This window comes from Zophobas morio, unplaced genomic scaffold, assembly GCF_036711695.1.
Source record: "Zophobas morio isolate AGI-343-1 ecotype UQ-CSIRO unplaced genomic scaffold, CSIRO_AGI_Zmor_V1 ptg000021l, whole genome shotgun sequence".
In the NCBI taxonomy this organism is placed as follows: domain Eukaryota; kingdom Metazoa; phylum Arthropoda; class Insecta; order Coleoptera; family Tenebrionidae; genus Zophobas; species Zophobas morio.
Window position 1 is genome coordinate 9,583,613 of NW_026972126.1, and position 16,146 is coordinate 9,599,758.

Sequence of the window (16,146 nt, forward strand, 5' to 3'; positions counted from 1 at the left end):
TGTGTATTAATTAATCTTTCTAAATTTCAAAATTCTATATTATTAAAATAAACATATGACCAACATATTACTTTTGAAACGAAACCGTATACTGCAATACTATTGTGTTCCTTCGGGAAAATTAAATAAATCATTTTAATATTTTTAATCAATCAAAATAAATGATTCTTTCATTATTGTTTTCAACACTCTGTATAACAATTCAAAAACAAATAAAAATACGATCAAGACCAAAGCAAAATTGCATTTTAGGGCATATTCTTTGATATATATTTGGTTAATAATTTTGTGAAACGACGTCGTGAACGTTTTATTAGTAACTTCAATCAAAATTCGAAAGAAACCCATTACGTTATTATATTTTCTTTACCAGAACCTCCATACATGCGGTTAAAAATATGGATAGGCGATTTATTAAATAAAATTCTGAATGACGTCATCAATTTTTTGGTAAACGTTTTGCCATACACATGAAAATCTTAAGTAGTTTCTAAGGTTATCTGTTTAATAAAATGCCTACAAACAGACAGACAAAAACGGGGGATCAACAATTTCGTATTCTACGGGTTATAAAACGCCGAGGTAAAAGAATCAACTAGTTTTGAAACAGTAACTTCTAAAAACCAGAGGAAATCAAAATGTTAGCAAGATATGTCTAACTTGCAAACAATATAACGACCGTCCAATAAAAATATATTTGGAGCAGCCCTTGGAATTATTATTATTTGTCGCTTATTTATAACAGTGTAATTATTTTCGGAGACTAAGTAGGCACCCGAATATACTTTTGAGCATGGATAGTTTCATCATTACTATCTTAAGTGCAATCGAGTTGACAGATAATTGACGTTTGACTTAAGGGCATTTCTTAGACTTACGTATCAATTTTTCGTGGTTTATTGTTATTTTATCTTTTGTTTTGTTTGCGTGATAAAAATCAGTTCTTTTGTGTGTTTTGCTGTTTACGACATTTTTATGAGCAGATTTTTCTGAACAATACAGAATATTGTAATGTCTTACTGTCGAAACGATATAAAAGCAGATGGAACTTGTCAATATTCAATCAGATTATGTTTGGAAAAGTATCGAGAACAATTCCCCCACTTTGTCCGGTTTTTTATGGTAAAGAGTGTCTTTGTGCTTTAATCACAATGCACCAAACTTTTCCCGAGGGAACTGTTGTAATGAAGTGATTATTCTAATCACCATTATGATTTTCATTACTTCCATTTGCTTTTTATTTCAAAAGTAACTTGTCAACACAAAACACTTGTCACTTGTTTTTATAAAAATAAATTAATTTTGGAGCAAATTTTTTCAAAGGCTCGAGGAAGGTATTCCTTATGACCACGAAATATCGGCTACCAGAAAATTTGTGGATGTAATACAGACTAAAATCAGAAAATATTTTCTAACCTAACATTATTTTATTAAATGTCATTTTCAATAATCGTTTTTGACGCGACTCTACACTCTAAAAACGCCGTAAACAATTGAATTTTCACCGCCTGCTCTAAAATATTTTTTATTGTACTCGTACACCACCACGTAACCCAAATGGCAGATGATAGGAGATAAAGCAAAAAAGTTTACGTTTTTTAGTCAAGACAAACTATTAATAGCAAAAAACTGAACCAAATCAAAGGACCCCCTCCTAAATAAATCTTAACAGTAATTCACTAACCTAAACCTCTCACAGCTCTCTCTCCATTTTCTCCATACCCTTCTGACACGATCTCCTTGTGACCATTCTCTATCAACTCGGCGATTTTTTCTCTGGCATGTAACAAATCATTCTCAAGCACCTTCTGACTCTCCAACAACAACTCAAGTTGATTTTCCAGCGCCCCCCGATCAGTTTCCAAAGACTGAACAATACTCTTCGCCTCACTCAACTGTTCCGCCAACTCATTTTTTATCTGCGTCTCATTTATCAACTTTCTTGTCAACGAAGTCATTTCTTTCTCCAGTGAACCACTTTTTGTTTTCGGAACGTCGATTTTCTCAGTCTCCTTATTAAAAGCCGTGCTAAGAGCTAAAATCGCGTTAGCGTCAGATTTCAGTTTCTGCAAACACGAGCCTAGTTCGCTCTTCAAGTCAATCGATTCTAAATCATTGTCGGCGGAGTTATCGATCAAAGTGATCAGATCGTTAAAATTCGGCGTGATATGTACTCGCTTGATATTACTCAGACTATCTCTAGGTGAAGTGATTTCTAGTTCGTTCTCAATTTGAGTAAAGTTTTTAGTGACTAACTCCTCCACTAGCGTGTTGTTGAGTTCGTCTTCGCACTGAGTGAAATACTTAAGAAGTTCCCCTAACAAATTCCGTAAAGAGAGTGTTTGTTTTTTCAAGGCATCGCGCTCTTTGAGAAGCTCGATTTCGCCCTTGCTCAAACTATCGGCGTCTCGGAGACTGCGCCTGCGCGCTCGCTCTAAAGCCCCGTTTAGAGTCTTCACGTGTTCTTCTTTCAAGCGCGCGATTTCTTCCAAATGCGCTTCGCCGAGTCGAAGGATCTCCTGTTGGTACTTTTCGGCGAAACGCGCCTTTAGCTGGAGGAGTTCTTCTGGCCAATCGTCATCGATGCTGTCGCTGGCGACTAGACGCTGCAATGACGGTTGTCAGAAGAAAGCGATTTGATTGGTTAAAACATATAACACCAACACCGACAGTTACCTGGATCTGACTTTCGAGTGCAGCGATGATGTCGATTTTAGCTAGAGTGACTTGTTCTTGTAAACGTCGCTCATAGCTTTGCACCACTTCGTCAATTTCGAACTCACCAGAGTTCGCCTTTAGTCATGCAGGTAGTTAAAGACAGATTAGTACACAAAGACAACGACACACATGGATGTTTACAGAATGTTTCAAATGTTTTCACAAATATTATAGGATTAAAGAAAACAGATAACGGAGGGTTTTAACAACTGCTGATATTAATTTGTGAATAAAAATTTAACTGAAGAACTCTTGTATGCACTGGTTATATTTTACTTGAATATTTAGAACTGACTCACTAAAATGAATGTTACATAAATTGCTGTTAAGGTAAATTACATGATTAGGAGAAAAGTGCACATTACGAGTATTCTAAAGAATGAACGTGATTTAACTTTGTGAACTTGACATTTCATAAAATTCGAACATGCAAATCAAATTGTCCACACACTCTACAACTAAGATCAATTAGGTAATTCTTGTATAAATAAAAAAAAATTAGTCGAAAATTGTTTCTACAGAACTTCCCTCCCTCCTGAAGTACAATGAAACATATCCAGCATTTTCGAGTTAAGTTTTTCTTTGCACAATTTTGTGATGACATCATCAACATTTTTGCTAGGACACGTATATCAACTTGGATTGGTGTAGTGTTATACTAAAAATAACTGTATTGTATTCCCTAATTTTCTGGGAAAATGAAGTGAACCGTTCCTGATTTAATCAATAAAATAAATTGTCTCATTTGTTAATTTTTTTGACCCACCTGTTTAAGCAAATCTGAAAAATATGAATTCAATGATAAATCACAAGTAAAAACTCATCAGATTTTACACATATTGGGTAGAATTTATTCGGCAAAATTTGCGGGGGGAGAGAATAAAGAGATATATTGATTAACAATTTACCATACTTACAACGACTTTAAAACGTCTACAAGATTTCAAAGTATTCAAGCTATCAGTATAATCCGACAAATCCAGCTCTTTAAAAAAATTATAAGATTTGATTTTACGATTTTCGTTCTGTGATAATCGCTGTAAAATAAAAACCAGAGGCATAAATAACACCCCTTGTCCTTCGGCAGTAGGTAATAGCAATCAAAAGCTCAAGTGTTTATTTATGTTTATAGTAGAAGTTAGTTTGATTTGAATGAGTTTGTCTTCTCAAAACAGGACTAAAATTATTAATTATTATTAAACCACAATCGAACAAAATGTTCTGAATATTATAATTCTTATTTTATCATTATTATATAAAGATGTGCGTATTCTTCACATTTTCGAGAAAATGGGGTGACTTTGTGATTTCATCAACATGGATAATTCAAGTCACAGCATAAAAGAAAAGTAGTCACAGCGTTATACTAATGCAAGAAAAAAAAAAGGAAAGGGCCAAATTCAGTATTGAACAACAATCGCAGAACCACAGGTCGCCGCTCTCTGCGATACACCCACTGTGCCGCGGAAACGACTAAACCGTGTCGGGAATAAAACGTTATTATACCTTGCAAATGTTTTCCCGAAAATTTGAACGTTTAGCGAAAAAACTGAAAGTGGATTCGTACACTAAAAGTATATGAGTATATTTTTGTGTAACATTCAAATCATTTTAGAATACCATTCATTGGAATGACGTGATCAAGGTGTTGATTACAATACATCCTTCGCTTACGCTGGGGAAGTAAAAGGTTACCTTTCTGAATAGTTGAAACAGTGTTTTAGAAGTAAGGATTTCTAAAGTAGATTATCATAATTACTTAAGACATACAGTGTCCCAGAGGTGTGGTGACTGAAGATTTAAAACTATTGTCAAACACACAGTTTGTGTTTTGTTTGAAAATTACGCACCCTAGGTGTATTTTTTTTTTTTTCATAACACGTATATATTTTTATAAATTTACATTTCTCATTAAAAAAGATTTGTTTCTTTTGACAAAAGTAATTTGCAATGTTACCAAAAGAAATTAAAGCTGTCAATGTGACGTTTAAAAAAAATATTTTAAACTAAGACAAACGGTTTTTCGTGCATAGCCAACTTTGACTAATTTCTTTTTCGATCTCTCGGTATATCAGTTACAAAAGTTTTTCAATCAGTAGTTTTCAATATATATAGGGGTGTTCAAAAAATGGCGCACCAATTAAACGGTACATTATTAAGTTCACAAGTCTTAAGTCAATTTGACGTTTACTTACAAAAACAAAATATCGATTTAGATAGATACATCAAAAAATATGTTTGTATTATTATGAAATCAAGAATACAATGGATAAAGTCAAGATACCTCCAAAATTATATTGAATAATGAAAGTTCGATCGATTTCAGGTACCCAACACAAAATAGTAAATTAAAATATGGCGAAATTTCGAAAAGAAAAATTAAACTTTGGAGACCCATATCTTCTACATTTGTACAAAAAAAAAATAATAATAATAATAAACTATTTTTCTCTCCTCCATAAAGGATCCTGGAAAACGAGTATGACTCATCGATTGATTTGCACATTTGTGTTTAAACACCGACTATATTTACATTTTTATGTAAAAAAAAAATGGATTTTGTCATTGAACTTTCTGTGCCTCTGAAATACAATCAAATAAATCCCAATTTTTAGGAAAAAAATCATAGGTAATACGAATCAACTGAGCTATTGAGCGGTTGCTAAACGTTCTTATATTATTATAAAATGTTGTTATACAATTTTGTTTCTTTTTGCGAAAACCTGGATATATAGGATCAACAATCAAGCGGATTAATAAATCACGAGTACAGAGATATAATTTTTATAAAATTTAAACAGCATTTGCGTCATGTAAAATTTTGAGGTGCCATAATGAAATTGTTGATGATCAGACAAATTCTGATTAGCATTTTACTATCTACATATTTCCAAAATAACTATAAAATTTTACAACAATTAATGCAGTAGCTCCGGAGATTATCTATCCAATAAAAATTGATACAGACGACAGACAAATGGGAACGGGAGACATACTTTACCACACCCTAGGGGTCATGAAACGTCGAGAAAACATTAAAGTAACCATGCGCCGGATTATTACATTACTTCCTTAACTTACGATCATCGTAATTAAAAACGGTAGCCTGCAATTTTTCATAAAGTTATTTACTAACCTTATTTTGACAAAGGTATAAAATATTGAAGATTTTTTAACCCATTTATGTGAATTTGTTATTGTTTCAAAATACATAATATGTATTACAAAAGCAAAATGAAAAATTAAAAAGTTCATATTTAGCTCACTTTTTCTTCTAGTAGTGGGTTTTATGAATTATTTAATCTAAAACAAGAACAGACTCATCATATTTTGTACATTTTAGATAGAATTTATTCGGCAAACTTTTGAGCTGACGTCATCAGTTTTTTGAAGGGGATAAGTAAATATATTTTGGTTAAACATTTATCATGCTTATCATAATTGTAAACCATTTGCAAGATTTCAAAGCATTCGGTTTTGCAAATTCCAAATTAAATTGCAAAATGTTTCATAATTTTGTTTTTTTTTTCCTGGTAAATACTCAATTCGGAGTCATAAACTAAACGCGTAGGAGTATGTTATTTTATACAATTTAAAATCCATTTACTACGTACAATTTTGAAGTGACGTCATCACATTATTTGTGCGGATGATTAGACAAATTTTGGTTAGCAATTACCATCTACATGATATTCCTAATATAAGTACAAAATTTGACAACAATCGACCCAGTACTTTCGAAGATTATCTGTCTAATAAAAATCCGAGACGGCAGACAGACGGAAACGGGAGACCTATTTCTTCGTACTCTAGGGGTCATGAAAGGTCTAGAAAACGTGAAAGCAGAGAGTCGGCCGACGGACTCGATTACAATACTTCCTTCGGGAAATAAAAATCATACATAATACAAGTCAACTAAGCTAATGAGCGGTTGCTGAGCGTTCTCATATGATTATGAAATGTTGTTATACAATTTTGATTTTTTTTTGCGACAATCTAGATATCCAGAATAAACAATGAAGCGGATTAGTAGACCACGAGTACAGAGGTACATTATTTTTTTTAATTTAAACAGCATTTACCATGCAAAACTTTGATTTGATATGATCAAATTGTTGATAGGGATGATCAGACAAATTCTGGTTATCATTTTACTATCTACATAATATTTCTAAAATAACTACTAACTAAATTTTGCCGCCATCAGTCCAGTAGTCCCGGAGATTGTCTATTCAATAAAATTCGATACAGACGACAAACAAATGGAAACGTGAGACCTACTTTATTATACCCTATGGGTCATGAAGCGTCGAGAAAACATTAAAGCAAACACGCGCCATATAGACCCTATTAAAATAGTTCCTTAACTTACGATCGGGAAGTAAAAATTATGGTCTTTAAAAACAGTGGTCTCGAATTTTTTATAAAATTATTTAGTAACCTTATTTTGACAAAAGTATAAAAAATTAAAAACTCTGTTTTAACCCATTTGTGTTAATTTGTTATTGTTTCAGAAAAAATATATATTACAAAAGCAAAATGAAAAACTACAAAGTACAAATTTCTCTCACTTTTTCTTCTAATTCTAATAATAATACAGAGTTATTAAATTTGTAAACTGTAGGCTTTTCTTATAAGTATTCGACCTGGTAAAAAATGGTGAAGTTGCAAATATCTCAAAAACTGTTCTAAAAAAAAAAAACACTTGTGTTGACATCGCTTTTTCCCTTTTTTTAATATAAATCTATGAAAATATATAAGGCGCTTCATTTAAAAAAATTAAAATTTAGTAAACCGTTGGGGCACTTTGTACATCTATTCAATAAAATTACAACCTAATATTACTTTACAAAAATTTTCGCACAGTAAATTTATAAATATTCCTTTTTGTTCTACATGTTGCTGTTCATTAATTTGTGATGTCACATTTTTAAATATTAAAACGATTTTTACGAACGCAAGCAAAGGAAGTATTGTAACAGGTAGGTTTCCCGTTTTCATCTCTCTGTTTTGATTTTTTTTAAACAAATGATAATATCCGAAACTACGTACTAAACCGATTATTATCCAATTTATGTGATTTAAGAATATCGTGTAGATGGTAAAGCGCTATCCAAAATTTGTCTAATCGTCCCCACCAACAATTTGATAACGCCCTCTCATCACTTTGTGTAGTATAGGTTATCTAAATTCTATAAAATAATACACTCCTGTACTCGTAGTTTATGAATCAGCCTTAACTTTCATCACAAATAATTTGTGTGCAATATTTTTACGTGTTTCTTGTAGTCAATCTCTGTGAGTTTGATCCCATCCTTACACTTTCTTTTTACACTATGACTAGTATTATTTATGTTTTTTTACTTGTAGAGGTTATCATTACATTAATAAAATTTTACAAAATACAATTCCATCATTTTTGGAAAAAACTGGCTTTGTTCGATTTTATTTAAGAAGGGATGGAATTTCTGTAAATAACCTTTTATCATTTTTTTTTCTACTTGTAGTTCCATAAATTACTTACTCAAAAAAAAAATTATACCGAATTATTAAATTTGTAAACTGTCTATTATTACTATACTAATAAAACTCTTTTACGTTCTAAAAAACTGAAAACTTTGAAACTACAAATTTTATATTTTTGTGACAACCTGTACACAGGGTGATTCAAAAATTGCGCGCGCACTAAATCAACGGTACCTGTCACAAGTCTAAGTTCTTGAAATAACATTAATAAATTCCTTACAACAAAACAAAATTTCGATTTAAATAAATGTATTAGAGATGTACCGACTGTAGGTCTGGCCGACTAACCGACTAGCCGATTGTTCGGCCAGTAAAAGCCGACTAGTCGGCCGACTGTTCGGCTTTGCTAAAACCGGTTTATAAATGCGACAGACAGTATGTTTTTTTTTTCTATTTCTATGACTACCTTAAAAATTTGTTTTATTTTGTGGGTATTGTTGGTGATTTAAAAGCGACGGTACGGTTTTCAGATTTTATTTCGTTCTTTACTGTTCGAGAGTGCCAGGGAGAAGAAGGAAGGGTGTTTAAAATGGTACACAGGTAAGCTCGGTTTCGAAGAGGTGGAAGTAGGTAAAGAAGGAGTTTAGAAAATTCTAGAAGGGAAAAGAGAAAGTATGTAGGAGCGTAGGGCAGGTAGACGAAAGATCGGAAGTATTTACATTTATACAATTATTATGAATGCGCTCAGGTTGAACACCGGATTTTGTGGGAACTGTTGTTCATACAATTTTAATAACAGGAATAACTAAAGTTCCTTTGTTTTCCAAAAAATGTATTAAATTTGTTTCGATAATTTTAACATTTAATTTTTTTTAGTAAGTCAGTACAAAAATAAAGAATAACACAATTTAGGGCCAGTTTATACAATATTTTAACTGCGATTAAGTTGATCGCGCATTTAACAAGGCCATTAGCGACGTCTGATTGGCGTAGAGTCGGTCACATGGTACTTTAAGGCGGGGTTAAAAATTAAATCGCAATTAAATATTCAATTGAGGTTCTGTAAACCTGGTTTAATTGTTTTATATACTATTTTAATTGCAATAAAAAAAGCCGACCGATCGGCTGTTTAGCCGACTAGTCGCCGACTGTAGCCGACGATGAAAAATGGCCGAATAGTCGGCTTATCCGACCGGTCGGCCACTAGTCGGTACATCCCTAAAATGTATTAAAAAAGTGAAAAATCTGAATTCTGAACAATTTTTAAGTTATCTGTAATACATACAATAAAATGAAGAAAAATGTGGAGAACTACAATACCTCCAAAATTATTTTGAATAATGAAAGCACGAACGACTTCATGTAGCCGAGACTAATAAATGTATTAAAATATGGTCAAATGTCTAAGAAAAAATTTTGACCTTTGAAGGACTGTCTTGTATATTAGGGCTCAAGGATTTTTTAAACAATTTTTTCTTTCCTCAATAAAAACCCCTACCAACGTGTATAGTTAGCAGTCTTTTAATCACCCTGTATATTATAGTTTATATCATGAATCGCAAGTAAGTTTACTTTTACGTTTACTACGACATTTTATTGGTGTGTTCTTCTCAAAGTATTTTCACTCTAAAACATTGCATCAAATTCATTCTAAGTTGGTGTATAACCTAATTTTTGCTAAAACAAAATGTTAAAGTTTTTTCACTTTCACTCTATTACGTTTACTTATTATTGCCGGAATTTTGTAAATTCATATACTGTCACAAAAAACAAATCAAGAAAAAAAATCAAAACTCCCTCTATACAAATGCAGGAGAAAACGGTATATTGTGAAATAGCAATATCAAGCTATTTAGCAATAAAAATTTAATAAAAAAATTGTAACCATAATAACGAACACAAAATTAAGATATATTTGAACACAGTGACATTTACATTAACATTAATTATTTTGCAAAATATCTTGACATTAATAATTCCCAATGTACCAAGTTTTCCTCTGCACGCTGAAATAAAAATATAGAAAGTGTTCCATTGAAGAACGTTAAATTAGGGTCATTTCCGGCTAGACTGCAAGTGCATAATGAATCAATTATTTACTTGGTACATTTTTAGCCCAATTTGAAAATAAGAAAAATATCTTATCGTTCCAGAAGTTTTAAGTAACACTGTATAAGCCTAAAAAAATTGTACATTCTGAAAGCATATATCGTTGACAAAAACACAAACTGTTTTCGGAATATTCTAAATTCTGAGTGTGTGACTGTTTAGGAAAAACAGTTTTGGGTAAATTTTTAATGTTCAAATGAATAAAAATAATGGACAGTAATAAAAGTCATTAAAACCAAGGAGTAATTGCTTAAGTTTTTTAAAAAATAACTCAGCAGTGTTATCTGTTTAACAGTCAAAGCTTATTCCTAAATATCTTTGTTGTGGTTTGAGATACAGTGTAATAAATGTAGGTAAAACAAATTTAATTTAATGAAAACAAGACAAAACAAAAAATTACGGACCTTGAAGCTACTCACTGGGTCACAGGGAAGATGCAAATAAAATATAACAATGAACTTTTGATTAAAATAACTGACAAAAAAAACAAGACCAATATGAAATGAGGTTAGAATCAAAATATTCAGTGACATTTAAGTCCAACTATTGTTAAAATGAACCTAAATTAAAAAATTGTCAATGTTGTTAAATTCAAGTTAATTTGTTTAGTTATTTATGAAAACATCAGAAACATTTATTTAAACAATCAATACAAAAACTTACAACTTCCTGTTGAGTGGTAGTCGAAATCCTCCCCCTCAGTTGCGTGTTCAAATCATCAATTTCCTCCAAATATTTTTTCTCCAAACTTGTCAACTTATTCTCGTGCTCTACATTCAAAACATCAACACGATTATCAAAATCTTCCCTCAAAATTTCAAGCTCGGCGTGATACTTATTTTGAAGTTCATTTTTCATGAGTGCTAAATCATACTTGATTAAACTACGAAGTTCAAATTTACTAATTTCAGTCTTTAGATGATCAAATTCGTCGTCAGTAAGCTCGTCCAGATTAAAATTGTCCAATAAACTAACTACTTGAGCCAAAGTTTGCTTCATCTTTGTGACATCTTTCTTTGTGTATTCAATTTTATTGTCACCACCTGGACCAGGCTGGTTGAAAACGAAATCTGACGAAAGTTCGGTGTCTGAGCATGAGCTGGAACCCGACATTTTGCGACTTTGTTGACTGAAAACCTCTTCCGAGTAGCTGTAAAATTTAACTCAGTATAAAAAACCACGACAAACTTATCAGAAAATACTTTTTTTCCAAATCAGCACACTTCTTTTCAAAATATGTCCTCAACTCCTCCATTTCCTTAGAATGTTTAGTGTCTAATTCCTGCTTCAACTCCAACACGTCACTAGAAAAGGGTTTAACATTTTCTAACAATTCCCTCAAATGGGAAATTTCGGCGTCTTGTTCTTGTTTAGCACTGTCAAACTGACTCTGCAAAAAAAAAACTTGAAAAAAAAACACAACATTTTTTGTAGGGTTTACCTTCAATTTGCTGATTTCGTTCTCCAGTTCATTTCTTTTATGTTCAACGTGATTGTTAAAGGCCATTTTTACCTTACTGAATAAAGGAACTTGTGCAGAATCCAAAACGGTTTCAAATTTTGAGCAAGTTTCATCAAAGTCGAACTCAGTCTTTTGCAGGCATTTGTGTTCCTTGAGCAAATTTGAGGTTTTTTCAAGTTGTTCTTGTAACTGGCCAACTTCATTTTTGAAGTGTTGTTTCATTTCTTCTCGATTGAGAATCGACTGTTGTAGGGAATTGGTGAGTTTTTCTATTTGCTCATCCTTGTGGACTATGGCATTGTGATATTCCACTAACTGAAATAGTCAAATGTGAGACTGATACAATTTTGAACGAAAATTTTACCTTGCTATGGCACTCTTCTTGAAACTGTTTATATTCTGTTGTACTTGTCCCAAGACTGTTAGTGGAAGTGTTACTTATTAACTCTCGAAAAGAATCCAACTCTGATGTTAAGGCAGCTATTGTGGTGTCTTTAATTGCGATCAATTCCTCAAAATCACGCACTCTTTTGTAAACCTCATCGTTACTATTCACACTATCATTCTTTAAACTATCACCTAAAGTAAAGTTTGCACTTTTTTCCCCATTATAACTGTTCAAAAGTTTGTCATCTAAATCTACATTTGCAAAAATATCTAAACTCTCTTCTTTTGACTCTGTGTCAGACTTAAACTGTTCGTTGTTAAGTATCTCTTCTAATATACTCTGAGCATTATTCCTGCCTTCCATATTTGTACTCACGAACTTCTCTAAACCATTCAAACTAATAATACTGGTACTATTAAAACTAGAGTTCACTGACGGCGGTTTAGGTTCCTGTGATATCCTCTCATCATCGGAAGGTAAATTTTGTAGCAACAACGAAAAATGTCCAGGCAAACTAGTTACCTCGATTTCTTGCATCGATCTGTCATTTTCTATGCTCGACAAATGCTCTGAAATTGTACTACTATCATCTTTCGGCGGGTCCGATAAAGGCGGCGTAATTGACAACGTTAGACTGCTGCTGTTACTGTTGGGTTCTTCATTGGGACCTGGGACCTGATGGAAATTCTAAATTTAGCATTCCTTACATTCTTTCGCGTGCTATATTTAAAAACACTTACCGGATTGGCTGCCGCCGAATTATGATCTTCCATTTTATAAAAACTTAAACTAAAACTTAAAATTAATGATAAAAGATGGTCACAGTTAAATTATCACAAACGTCAGATTTGACATATTCGTTTGTTTTGTTGTCGTTACGTGACAACTAATTGATTCGTTTTTCGATTAATGTGACAACTTGTAACAACATTAAGAAACAAAATTGTGGCGGAAAATAGGGTAATAGGACAATTCAAACCATTACACAAGTTAATAATAGCGCGCAAATTATAAGTGTAAACATGCAATGGTTTTTTGAAAAATTTCGGTTAAAATGGTGGTGACCTCTGGCTACTGTCATGTAAATGACAAGTGTCAAAACGACACGTCAAAACTTGAGGCGCGGAATTTGACCAATTAGATTTCCCAACTGGCCTAAACTCAGTTCAGTTCTAAAAAACCAAAATATAACTCTCTGACTTTGAGACTTTTCTAACACAAAAATGTAATCTAACTGAATTAAGGTGAACGACAGTGTTATGGATCGTTAAATTGCTTTTAACCTTTCTTCTATTGTTTTGCAGCTATAGGCAACACATAATACGTAATATTGTTGCAGAACTTCTTTTCTATATGTACTGTCCATCCAGTTAATTTAGCCATTGATTAATAGCTAAAAGATTTTGTGGATTAAGTAAAAAAAAAGAGATTTGTCCAGTTCTGATTGTTTATATTATTAAATTTACAAAGTGGGGCTCTATCGTATTGTACACAGATATTGTTTTGGTTTATTATTGCTATTATTATTTTCAGTTTTGCCGGCGACATTGGCGTTTTGAAAAAATGATGTTTTTGGAATTTTGATAACACTAGCTAGTAGAAAAATTGTGGAAAGTTAATTTGACAAAACTTTCCTTGCTCTTGAAGTATAGTCCGACAAATTCCGCTTCTTTAAAAAAGTATAAAATTAGATTTTGCGATTTTCATTTTTAAATGTAAAATATATTCAAAGCAAATAACTAACAGGAAAAAATGTAGTCATTCTCAGTTTCTCAGTATATGCAACTGTTTATCTTTATACTTCGACCGAATTCGACTATTAGCACGTTCAAATTACAAGCATCAGCGGTTAAAAGAAAATGAAATTTGGTTGATTTTGTGTCTTCAACGCAGAGGAAAGGACTAATTAATTAATCCATATTCAGTTTTTTTTTTTCGAAAACACTCATAAATTTGAAGAAATTTGGCAAAAATGTAAGATGACAGATGAATTTTGATTAACGATTTATCATGTTTAAACAGTCTTAAAATATTTGCATGATTTCACAGCAATCGGTTTTTGCAATTTCAAAGACAAATTGTAAAATATTGTCATACAATGTTGCCTTTTAAAGCTCAACACGGATTCATAAATTACACATACAGAAATATTTTATTTTATAAAATTTAAAAATCATTTATTTTGTTCCGCAGAATTCTAAGATGACGTCATAATTTTTGGAAAGACCTTAAACATTTTTTTTTCCTTTCCTTTCCTATAACCTTAGAACGTTTGCAATAGTTCAGTACATTCGCCTTTGCAATTTTAAAGTTAAATTGTAAAATACAATTTTGAATTTTTTCTCAAAAATCTCGATGTCAAGGTTAAAAATTCAACACGGATTCTGAATTACACATACATGGAATATGTAGTTCTATAAAATTTAAGATACATTGTTTTGCAAAATTATAAATGACGTCAACATTTTTTACTAGGCCATAAACGAAAAAAAAAAAATTAACCATGTTTACGATACTCTTAAAAAACTTACAAGTTTTCAGGGCATTCAGTTTTACAATTTCAAAGTTAAATTGTAAATTGTTGTTATATAATTTTGAATTTTTCCCCAAAAATCTGCATGTCTAGGGTAAAAATTCGACACAGATTGATGGAATCACACGTGCACGAATATACAAAATCTAAATATATATGATACCAAAAAAGGGGCAAATTGGTAATAAGTAAAATAGTACATTTCACTTCACATTTTGTTTTTTAATTTATTATCAGGTGCTTTATCATTATTATTTTTTTTTAAGAAAACTGGCCAACAAGGTTCAAGTGTTTTTTTTTGTAAAAATCTTAAAGTCAGCTATTTTTATATGGATTCGTCGAAATCTCTGAAAAAAATCTTTAGAAATCCACAACTTAAAAAAAATGGTCGAAAGTTATTTTGACAGAACTTCCCTCGCTTCCGAAGTACAGTCCAAAAAATACTGATTTTCTAAAAAATTATAAAATTTGATTTTGCAGAATTTTACTTTTTCGTGATAACCTGTATGTAGTAGTAAAAATAATATAGAAAGTACTAGTCACAACAGTGCATTAGAAAATAAGAAGGTTTCACCTTCTTTTGTTTGTTGTAATTATTTGGATCTGCTTTATATTAAGTATTATAATTGGTGTCTCTTTATTATTATTATTATAAAAAAAAGACAGTTGGGAGCCCCGAGAAGATTTAATATTCTTAAAAAAATACATTTGGGGCCCCCGAGAAGGTTTTATATTTTTAAAAAAGACGGTTAGGACCTCCAAGAAGGTTTTACATAAAAAAGGATATTTGGCGCCTCCGAGGTTTTACATTTTTAAAAAAGACAATTGGGACCCTTGAAAAGGTTTCACATTCTTAAAAAAATACATTTGGGGTCCCCGAGAAGGTTTTACATTTTTAAATAATTATTAGAAAACACAGCCTCACGCATACACAGTTTTTTTCGAATTGGCTTCGCAATTGCATCGTGTCGCCATTTGATCGAGTGATTCCCCGCCCGCCGCCCTCGGCGTCTCGAGCTTCCGCATATTGTTATGTCTACTAGGTTGTTTATATATACTACCAGAGAACATAGAGCGCCATAGTTTAAATCAAATGACGGTTGAGGACTTCTCAATTTATGTTGGTAGCAGTGTTTGTTTGTAACTAGGAATAAAAGTAACTAGAAGAAATGTCGTAATATTTTTAACGACGCGTTTTATTTTCGACAAATTGACACTAGATTTACCAGAATATTACAAGCTGCTTACTGTTTCCTTCACTTTCATTCAGGTCACACGAATTACAATTATAGTGAAGCAAGGTTTTTATTGGCATCGACTATTTAAATTTGGCGCTTGCCTTTGGCGGTTGAGGACTCCAATGTCAATAAGGGTGGTTTTGCAAAATCAGCCTCTATGTCGCTTCTCTATGTTCTCTGATACTACTTTGCTTGAACGTGCGAAGTCGCCGATAAAGAAATGACACGGTCA

At 32.0% G+C, this 16,146-nt stretch overlaps 1 protein-coding gene across 3 annotated transcripts in view; it reads right to left on the bottom strand.

Annotated features, from left to right (window-relative positions):
• Nucleotides 1-13,013, bottom strand: part of LOC135131567 (pericentrin) — a 39,637-nt gene extending 26,624 nt beyond the window's left edge. For 2 of the 3 annotated variants that reach the window (XM_064059379.1, XM_064059377.1), the window contains exons 1-8: nt 12,985-13,013; nt 12,884-12,932; nt 12,120-12,818; nt 11,735-12,070; nt 11,496-11,683; nt 10,957-11,443; nt 2,677-2,793; nt 1,685-2,606 (exon numbers count right to left, since the gene is read on the bottom strand). In XM_064059379.1, coding sequence (XP_063915449.1) covers nt 1,685-2,606; nt 2,677-2,793; nt 10,957-11,443; nt 11,496-11,683; nt 11,735-12,070; nt 12,120-12,818; nt 12,884-12,932; nt 12,985-12,998 — 2,812 coding nt within the window. In that variant the 5' untranslated portion in view covers nt 12,999-13,013. The remainder of the gene's footprint in view (nt 1-1,684; nt 2,607-2,676; nt 2,794-10,956; nt 11,444-11,495; nt 11,684-11,734; nt 12,071-12,119; nt 12,819-12,883; nt 12,933-12,984) is intronic. The other variant, XM_064059378.1, reaches the window with a different exon arrangement.
• Nucleotides 13,014-16,146: the final 3,133 nt, after the last annotated feature.